This window comes from Pyxicephalus adspersus, chromosome 1 (assembly GCF_032062135.1).
Source record: "Pyxicephalus adspersus chromosome 1, UCB_Pads_2.0, whole genome shotgun sequence".
Taxonomy (NCBI): Eukaryota; Metazoa; Chordata; class Amphibia; order Anura; family Pyxicephalidae; genus Pyxicephalus; species Pyxicephalus adspersus.
The window spans coordinates 133,664,863-133,675,385 of NC_092858.1; the positions used below are offsets into that span (position 1 = coordinate 133,664,863).

General features: G+C 35.7%; 1 protein-coding gene across 8 annotated transcripts in view; it reads right to left on the reverse strand.

The window, feature by feature from the left end:
- LOC140341841 (granulocyte-macrophage colony-stimulating factor receptor subunit alpha-like) overlaps positions 1–8,894 on the reverse strand; it is a 29,054-nt gene extending 20,160 nt beyond the window's left edge. The window contains exons 1-5 of one of the 8 annotated variants that reach the window (XM_072427758.1): positions 8,779–8,894; positions 3,609–3,728; positions 1,442–1,977; positions 1,096–1,215; positions 293–438 (exon numbers count right to left, since the gene is read on the reverse strand). In XM_072427758.1, coding sequence (XP_072283859.1) covers positions 293–438; positions 1,096–1,180 — 231 coding nt within the window. In that variant the 5' untranslated portion in view covers positions 1,181–1,215; positions 1,442–1,977; positions 3,609–3,728; positions 8,779–8,894. The other 7 variants (XM_072427750.1, XR_011922955.1, XM_072427774.1 and 4 more) reach the window with 7 other exon arrangements.
- Positions 8,895–10,523: the final 1,629 nt, after the last annotated feature.

The following is a 10,523-nucleotide window of genomic DNA, read 5'->3' on the forward strand; positions in this document are numbered from 1 at the left end:
GGGGATTTAAAGGTGTGCCATCTGTATATTACTTTTTGTAGAAGTTCCCTATGGTTAGAACCACAGTCTGTTTTATAAATTACTAGTCACCTGTGAGGTTTTTAAACTTTTTCTGTCTTTTTGAAAAATTACTTCTCTATCACTGTACATACTTGTCTTTTTGCTTTTTGATCCATGTCATCTACCTTTTTTTTGTCTCCTATTAAAAATAAGAATTGATAATAACAAAGATTCTTTAAATAATAATGTTTTTAAATAAAACATTCAAAATGTTCAAATTTGGAATGCTTACATTTATCTTTTCCGATTTTTGGGGAAAATCAATTTGATAAGTATGTTCTTCCATTAATTTTGTTAAGTTGCAATCCCATGTCACATTGATGATTCCAGGATATATATGTATTTTCAAATTTGTAGGCAATGGGAAAAAAATATCTTCTAAAAGAAAAAAAGGTAGTTTTATTAAAAATGTGTATATTTTCTATCTATACATAAAAAAAAAAATCAAAAAAGGAGCTGCCATGAAACACCGGGATCTTGGATCTTGGTAACTCTATGAAAGGGGAGGGGAGAAGGAAACAGCATAGTTCTACTATGAAAGTACAGTCATTATTTAAAGTGTATGTCTAGCTAAAACTGGTTTCCATTTCACAGTAAAAGAGGAGAAATCCAAAAGCGGGTACAGACAAAAGGGTTCCAGCCTCCCTACTTTACAAAAAAATTACATGTTTTAAATTTTTTGACCGATTACAAAAGCCAAAGTTGTTTTGGAATTGATCCAAGATTAGTTTGTTGTAAGGTTATTAAATTTACATCGCAAAATGACTTGTGAACCAAACATATAGCAAATTACCAAAAGTGGTATGTCCCATTAGTGTCCTTGTGGTTCCCAAGACACAGTAAAAAAAAGGTAAGGAGTTATTATGTCAAGTAATATAAGTATATTCATACATTATATAGTATGAAGTGGGTTAATAGGCTGCTTACACGGAGGAAAGAAAAACCAGACCCAAGCTTCACCAGCTGTTTTGGTGTTATGTCATATTGATGTTACTTACATTTTACTTATTTAAGGTAAGTGATTATCTTACTTACTTGAAGTCGTTAATAAAGCTTTACAAAATAGTTCAAGCGAAAACCACAGAGTAATAAAAAACACCAGACTTAATTGTTGCAGCATTTCCGTTTGATCAGAGTTTGAATTTTATCTTGATTCTAAAAAATAAAAAAACAAAAGCAGGAGAATACACATAGAAACAATAGAGTTTATCAACACAGTACAAATGTCATAGCCAAAGTTATTATCACTTAATTTGCAAGGTTTTGTACAAAATATTACTATATATATATATATATATATATATACACATACATACAAAGTTTAAAACACATTTCTAAAAGGAAGCCTTGTTTTCCCCTCTTCCCTGTCTCCTTTACCCACCTCTTCCCCAAGCCAGCGTAAATACAGGTGGTCCCGGGTTAAGGACATCCAACATACAAACATCTCCTAGATACCAGTGGGGCTTCCCTGCTGGTTCTGTGCAGGATGGAGGCTTGACAGGGAGGAGGTGGGCGGCTTGCATAACTTGCAGAAGAAATCTTTTGCTTAACACAGCAAGAGACTGAGACTGAGAGAAGAGTTCTTTCTGCAGCTTTTTTTAACTCTTTAATGACCTAGACAAACTCTTCAGTTTTTCTTTTTGCATATTAAAGCGCAGCTTGCTCCAGAAATTAATGAATGTCTAGGCTCCAAAAAGATTTTTATTTTTTTTTTTGCTTTGTTTGAGATTAACTCACAGTGAGGATTTTATACAGTAAATGACACCACGCTGCCTAATAATATGTTAAGACAAACCTCTGTCCTAATTGCATTTATTAAAATAATGCACCTGTTCTGACTTGCATACAAAAGCAACATAGGAACAAACTTACAGTCTCTAACTCACATGGAAATTAGGGACTTCATGTAATAAAAACCTGTAGGGAATAAAAACATTATACTGCTTACATGCGTGCATGAGATTACATCGGGATTTAGATTAAGCATGTGATCAAAAATATACAGGTAGACTTACTTTCAAGAAACATTTTCACTGATGGTCAATCTACCCTCCTGTCCTGGCAAAATTTCAGTCTGTTTTGACAGCCAAAACTATGAAACTCTCTGGGACTGGGTTTGCTGCTACCCCTCAGCTTCCTAATGCCCCACTGTTATGATTGGCAACCCCACTGGCAAATTGAAATATGCAGAAGGTAGGAAAGGGCAGGCAAACACTGATCAGGAAGTTGTCTAGGATTACACCATACAGAGAGGTTTTTGTGGCAGATAAATGCAGACATCTGCAGTTCCTGCCCTCCCAGTTTTGCACTTTTGTACTGAAATTGCATACTCACAGAATTTATTAGAAGCGGCACCAGTTAAAGAAGATTCTGCCTCATTCCTCAGTCATCAAACTGTCTCTAGCCCTTTCATTTATTGAATTTCATTTTCTTCAAGCACAAAGACCAAATGCAGGCAATTTTTTAGGGCACTCTGCATGCAAAACCATTCCTAGGAACCCATCCACTACTGGAGACTTACACCCAACCAGCAAAATAATACTTGAATAGTGCCTCCCAAGAGCCAGTTTTTGTAACAGATACATCTCAAAAAAGCAGAGTGTACTAATGGCTACTTTTCCTTGTGTTTTATGGTGTGGCTACTCCAGGATACAAATCTGTATTCAATACAATTTTTCAATTTGTTTTTTTTTCTGTTTGTAGTGTCTCAAATTTATAAAATTAAAATAGGAAATTTTGTGCCAAAAAGACTTTCCCCAACAAGATCAAAATATTTGAACCATTTGTTTTTTACTGTTTCTAATACACAAAAACAGGTTAACCTAAAATGGCAAAGGGAACATTCATTTCTCTTTAGCTTCCTTGCTGCACCTCTCTATAGTGTAGTAGTAACTACTGCCATAGTGTAGAAATAGAGTTTAGGTAAACTGTAAGCAGTAAACAAAATGTTTGCCAAAAATGTATTTACTTGTACAGTACTACACAATATTTATTCACATCTGTGATATATGATCTTCCCTCAGTGAACCCATGCTTATTTGGGCCAAGTTACTTGTTTTCATTTGATCACTTCTTTTCTTCTTGTTTTTGGTCTAACAACTACACCTCCAAGTTGTTTTAGATCTCTCTATTGAAAACACATAGAACCATTTGCTTCATTAAAATATATGTACATCAAATACACGTTTTCTTTGTTTTAGTGTCCAAAAAGGTAAAAGGTGCCAGGAGAAGCTGTGATGCAGAATAGTGTAGTAGCATATAAATCTAAAGAACTCTGCTTTAACAAAAATATAAACAAACCGTAATAAAACAAGAATACGTGTAACCGCTATGCTTAAAAACAAATATACAGAGAACATTTTTCTACTCTCCCTAACTTATAAGGCAAAGCTATAAAACACACAAACAATATATATGACAAAAACATAAGGTGGATACATAAACTATAAAGTTCAAATCCAATGTGAAGAATGGGTGTTCTTTCTTTAGTGTGCAGCAAACCAAATATCATACTACAAGTTTACATATGCAAATTTAAAATCACTCACCCTATTTTTTGACCATCAGGTGGAAAGTCAAGAATTGCATTGGGAGTCCAATCACTTTAAAAAGCCACAGGATGAAACTAATCAATCTGCTTTTTCTCTTAAACTCACAGTCATCAAATCCTAGAAGAAATAAGCATCCACTTCATAACGTTCATTAAAATGAAAAAACAACAGCAAGCAAAAGTGTCCACTAGCTCTATGTATGGGACCTAAAAACAGTCCAATACAGAGCATATTTCATCTTCCTATGAAGTCCGGAACCCAAAAAGGAACAAGCTTTAAGTGTTTCAACATGATGATGTTATCAGTTGTAACCACATAGATCAACTTATCAACAGCATAGGAACAACTCTACAACATCATATTTATACCAGTCCTTAAATGTCATAGCAGCAGATAAACATCATGTCACCATCTGATTCTCAACCCTATGAGAATGGTGGCACAAAAAGGTTTTGGTTTAAAAAAGACTGCTAAAAAACATTACAATGTCATCATTAAAAGCTTTAATATAAATCTTGAATTATAAGCACATGCATACACATACATACATACAAAAATCACTTACTGTTGGATTATATTGTTTTGGTTTTAAGGTACTCAGACAAATGTTGGATGTATAACCTGACTTTAGATAGCAAAGAATTTTTCAAAATTGATATACATACAGCTTTATCTTAAAGGTTAGCAAAATAAAAATAAAATAAATGGAAGCAAGTCAGGCACTAATTGAATAGTTTCATTTGCCACAGTTTCTGTTGGTGATCTGGACCCGGGGATGTTTTTAGGCATAAGTGCTACCAACCTAGTAGGAAACCAGCTTTTATCCTTATACACTTTCTAAGTATTTACTTGTTTCAGCACTTGTCAAATTCATCTGTAAACTGTGATCCCATTGCATGTAAACACATGTGTCACATTACAAGCAGTGGGTTTGTACTTCAAAGAAAGTTGTAGGTGTTGGAACAGGTTAGTTATGTATATATAAATAGTGGTCCTTGAAAGTCTGTGAATCCTTTAAAATATTCTATAAAGTTTTATATGAATGTGACTTAAAACATAATAGATTAAGAAAACCTGGTTAAACAAATGAAACATATATAAATAATTGTTATATTTGGTCATGTATTTATTGAAAACCAATGATCCAAAAACATATCTGCTTGTGGCAAAAGTAAGTGAATCATGCTCTCAGGATTTGCTGTGATTCTGCATTAACATTTGCGATGGTTGATTAGTCCTGCACATTGACTAGGAGGAATTTTAGCCCAATCCTCCATACAGAACAGCTTCAGCACTTTAGCACTTCAGCAATTTAGGTCTTTCCACAATTTTTCAATTGGATTAAGGTCAGAACTTAGACCATTCTTCATCTTCTTTTAGGATGTGTTTGAAAATCAGATAATGTTAGGTCACATTCATATCAAAACTAGCTATTTGATCGAATAGGGGGATATTGTTCAGGTGATCGAATGCCGAATTCGTACACCACGAAAGTCAATGGTGGGAAAATTCAGGGTTTTTTTCGGGACTGTAAAGAACTGCAAGAGCAATCGGGGAGCAGAGCTGACAGATCCGCTCCTCTGATTGCTTATGCAGCCCTTTACTAGTTGTATGTGTTCTTGGATGGAGTTTCTCTATTCAAGAACACAGAAGTGCTCCCTGTTTGAGGAAAGCTTTCCTCAGCCCATCAAAGAGCACTAGAGGTTTGGAATGCGATCCACGACACCTCTAGTTAAAAATCCGCGGCCGCATTCATTGAGAAGATCCCTGGGACACTAGAGGCTAAATAGGGACAAGTCTCCCCATTCATTCACTTCTAGTGCTCTGTGATTGGCTGGGGAAAGGAAAATCCTGATGATGCTTGAGCTGTCATCAGGGTTTACCTTTCCTCAGCCAATCACAGAGCACTAGAAGCAATGAATGGGGAGACTTGTTCACATTTAACCTCTAGTGCCCGGGGATCCCACACTGACAGCATGATTCACACTGCTGTGCAGCCATGGGAAACATCCTGTCATTGTGGGATAACCTGTAAAAAAATAAAAGTTAGTTACACAAATCACACAGATTCAAAAAATTTACCATTATTTTTTTAGCACATTTTTTTACACACGAATCCCGTGTTTTTTGTGTTGGGTCTATCCGAATTCAAACAGCCATATTCAGGTCGAATATAAAGACAATCCGAATTCGAACACCAACACTACTAAACACACAATAATATTTTCTGGTACTGGGTCTCATGTTTTTTTATATGTATATTTAGCATCATTTTAAGATACATGCCCAGTAAAGGTGGATCTTTGCCAATGCTTTGGGGACTCTAGATAGTAATGTATTGACAGATGGCAGCTTGTAAACCTTTTTTTTTAATTATAGATGTGTTGAGAGTAAAACACATTAAGGGTTAATTGATAAGCTTAGTGGAAGTTTCCTGAGAAGCCATTGCCTAGAGCTGAGAAAACATCTGCTCATGGAACACCAGAGACATTTCCATGAGTGGTATCGGAGTTTGTGTAACAGTCTCTTAGCATCACTGTTTTTGAATGATGGAAAATGGCTACATTCTGTTTCTTTCCTGTGGTCCATTGAATGTCTGATAAACAAGCCTCTAAAATATGTCAGTGTTTTTGGCCATTTTTTCAGCATCTTTGAGGTGCAGCAGTCAGGAAATGTCATATCCCCTTTATAGCCAGCATTTACATATCAGAATGAACATAACATTACTGCCAGATAAACACTAGATAAATGCTGGATAAACTACAGATAATGTCTGGAATAACCCTAGGAATGCTGATGTTACTGCCAGTGTTGGAGCTAAATGACAAGTTACAGCTCGTGTAAATGAACCCTACATACCTTGGTAAATCTACTTACATACTGGAGCTCCCAAGGCCATGTAACTACGTAGGTAGCATTCATGGCAAAATAAATTGTTTCCACTAGAGCATTGCTTTAAAAAACACATGTTAATGCGTGAACATATGCACAAGACATGCGTCGGTGTGCTGGATGCCATTCATTCTTACTGGCACCCCAAATGCCCAATGTACTACAGCACATCACACAGAAATGTAATGCCATATGTTCCGGTGTGCTGCACTTTTTAAAAAGTGTAGCCATGAAACACATGTCTGTGTGATGTGCTGTGATGTGCTGTGTTGGCCAGTATATTCAATGGCAACATGCATGTGTTTTGAAAGATGCAGCACATTGCTGTAGAGGAAAGTCCAAAAACATTAAGAACAGATAGAATTATAAAAATGCTCCTATTGCTTCCTAGCAATCACAATAACAACAACAAAAACCACAATATAAAAAATAAAAAAGTAAGCAATTTTTACATACCCTAGCCAACTACTGATATTCGGACTGTGCACTTGGGTAGTGAAGCATGCACACAGAGCAAACTTGCGTTACAGTAAAGTGAGCTCTGCTTTCCTCAGCAGTTAGTGGTTAATGGAAGTGAACTGCCAAGTAAATGACAAAACAGGAAAGTTGAGGGGGGGGGGTTGCAGGAGGTTGGTGGGGTTTAGCTGTATATTTGTACTATGTATTGTTTTCTTTAGTTATTCATATCATTTTACCAGTAAAGCAATACTTTATTTTAGTACTTAAACAAATATAGTTAACTTTATTAATTATGTTGCCATAAGATTTTGCTCTTGCAATCAGCTCAAAATATCTGTCATCTGAGACGTATAATGTTTCTATGTGTACTGTTTATACCTGAATGTAAGTCAGAAAACAAAAAAAAATATGTTGACTTGCATATAAAATTCTTTAAGTTCTTTAAGTATTTTTTTTTTACTTTTGATTTGGTTAAAATGGGTGATTTGCTCTTAAATAATCTTTATGTGCATTTTTGTTGGCCTATATTAGATGAAGCTGTGCTCTTTGGTAAAGTTTGGTATAGACAGCTTGTCTTTAACAGCTATAATCTGTGAAACCAAAAGTAACTATTTCAAAGCATGCCACTGGGTATCACCCAAGTATAAACATAGATTCTTTTTCTAATTGCATTTTAAAGGAAAAAGAAAAATCTTTTTGGCCACTTTTACACCTTTGCATTGTGGTAATGTACAGTGATGCACCATATATTCTGTAATGCACCACAATGTCCCCAATGAAAAAACAAGAAAATAACATTTTAGGTATCCATATTTGCTACCAAAAGAAAGCTCTATTTGCACTCCATCAAAAATGGTCGCAAGTGAAAAGCACAATATAAAATATTTCTTACAATCTTTGACCTATTTTATTACTGATTTACCTCTATCTGCAGGTGTCATCATACATTACAACTGTCAGCGTTTCCCTATACACAATGCAGAACTGGCATTTATACTGAAGATTAAACCGCAAAAGCTAAAAAAGTGCGTCATTATTCTATTTAAAAGGTAGCTCAGTCTAAGCAGATGGTTGGCCTGATCTGGGATGTTACATCCCTACAATATCTAAATAAACCATGAACACATAAACGTAGATACATTGAATGTGGGGATGTAAAGCAAAAATATGAAGTACATGTACTGTAAATTTCCTTAAGTGATGACTAGAATTAGAATTACATTGCACATAACACTTTACTTGTAAAAAGCTTAGGTAATGTACTAAACTTCCAGGGAAGCCCTAAATATTGCGCATTCTGCCTGGAGACAAATACACAATTAGGACAGCAGGAAAAATGTAAAACAATTTTGCCAGGGACATGATGGCAGATAGAACAAAAGATGAACACTTCTATCATCACGCAGTTCTCAAGTGATTCTTTGCCATGGACAGCTTATTTCCACTTTTCTCAACTTTTAACTTTTCTAGAAAAAAGGTTAACGGAATCCCTGACTATAATTTCTATATCCAGAGCTCACAGTTTTTTTGTGGTCATCAGATGAAAGAATGTCTCTGCCGTTAGGAAGAATGCCACCCTTGGAGATAGCCAAAAAGATCATTGGTGTATCTTAAACTGAGCTGAGAGGCACAAATACATTGTTCAAGTAACCCCTAGCACCCTCTAACTGAACTCTAGAGTTTCACCGAATCATACCGATCATCCTGCAAAGCTGCAATGCTGAGTCACCTTTTTCCAGGAAATCAATGTAACATTTCAGTTATAGATAGAAATCTTCTTTTTAAATTGACTCTGTTCTGTAATTGACCCACTTACCTAGGTATTCATCTTTTTACAGCTAATGGTTTTTGAAGTTCCATTTGGCTGGCACAATCCCAGATAGCTTTCGTGTTGTTACTTGCAAAGTAACTTAGAAAAGAGACAGCCAGCCCCACCTCCCACTAGTTCCTGTTCCAATGCTGGAGAACAGAGACCGATTCATTGGGGTGATGATCTGAAGTCAATGGCTAGTGACTATTTAAAAGTTGTATATACTTAACCTTTTCAGTGTTGTACTCTATCAGCTGGTGAAATAGGGGTTAGTACAGGTGTATACATGGCACCAGGGACACTAACAACACCAAAAGCTTTAACTACTGATTTTTTGCACGTGATTTAAATTTATTGTTCCCCTAGCTCAGCATCACCAATGAGTGGTCAGTGTAAATACACCATTGCATAAATAGTCATTGTAAATACCCCTGTTACCTAGTGGTAAGTAGGCGTAAATATCCCTGTTAAAAACGATGGTCAGGGTAAATATTTTCTTCATTAATGGTATGGCGTAGGACCCCCTATTTATATGAAGTAAGTATAAATTCCCCTTACTAGTGTTGCTTGAACTAGTTAAGTTTGAGGTCTGAAAGTCAGGCTGAAAATTAATTCAGATTCCATATATCTTAACTTATCAAAATTTACCATTGACTAGTGGTTGTCAGGAGTGGTTACACAGATATTGGCATTAGTTACAAGTGGTTGTTAAGCTTGTTGTGTTAAATAAAATAGCTTTATGCCACAACTTCTTCCTGTCTCCTGGAATGAGCAATGAATGTTTGGAGTATATGAGCCCAGGCTCCATGATGCTGCACCCCCAGGGGATTGGCCATGTTAGCTATACATTTTTTTTTAGAAGTTTTTAAGCAAAATTAGGGCAGTCCTTGCCCCCAAACTCTGATCCAGTCACAAGCTTGCAAGTGTAGACAATCCTACTATGTATGTGTATGGATTGGACTATACTCACAGACAAATGATGTTATCATGTAGCTTCAACTCGGCTATGAAGATTTCTGATGAGCAATATTTCTTCCGATTTAAAATCTTGTGAAAATGAGATAAAAGCATATATAGTAGGTGTTTCCCAAACCTTAACCAGTTTTACTGGATTGGAGCTTTTACATAACACTATCCACCCACTTTCAGATAACTTGGCAAAACAGATTGAGTGTAAGAAAGCAGATACTCTTTGCATGTTTTTGTGACAGCAGTACAGCCATAAAAGTATGCAAAATATGATGCCTCATCATCTATTTATACAAATATTACTAATATTCAGAAACTAAAGGACCACAAAACTATCTGATAGTCAAGTGCCACTGAAAACATTGCAAACCTTTTGGTTTAGTATGCTATTAGGCACTGACTTTGCTGGCTTAATATGGCAGCTTCTAGGTTTTATGCACACAGCCATTAGATATTCACAAGACTTCTTGGTACTTGTTTGTTATTCAGGAGCAACCAAAAGTAAGTACGTCACATACATAAAACAGCTATGATTAAGTCATTGGAAAACTGAAAAGATAATGTATAACAAAGTATGAACAAAACAAATTTGTTTACTTCAGGAAGAGTTGCAAAAACTGAAATGAGTAAACATTTTTTCACATACTTCAGAGCAATAAAATGCTCATTGGATAATGTAAAAGTACAGACATTTTCCTATACTATAGTAGGTATGTGCTGATTAGGGATCTGCAACCTATGCCACTAATTAGTTTACAGTTTATGGGAGGGAGGAACATTTC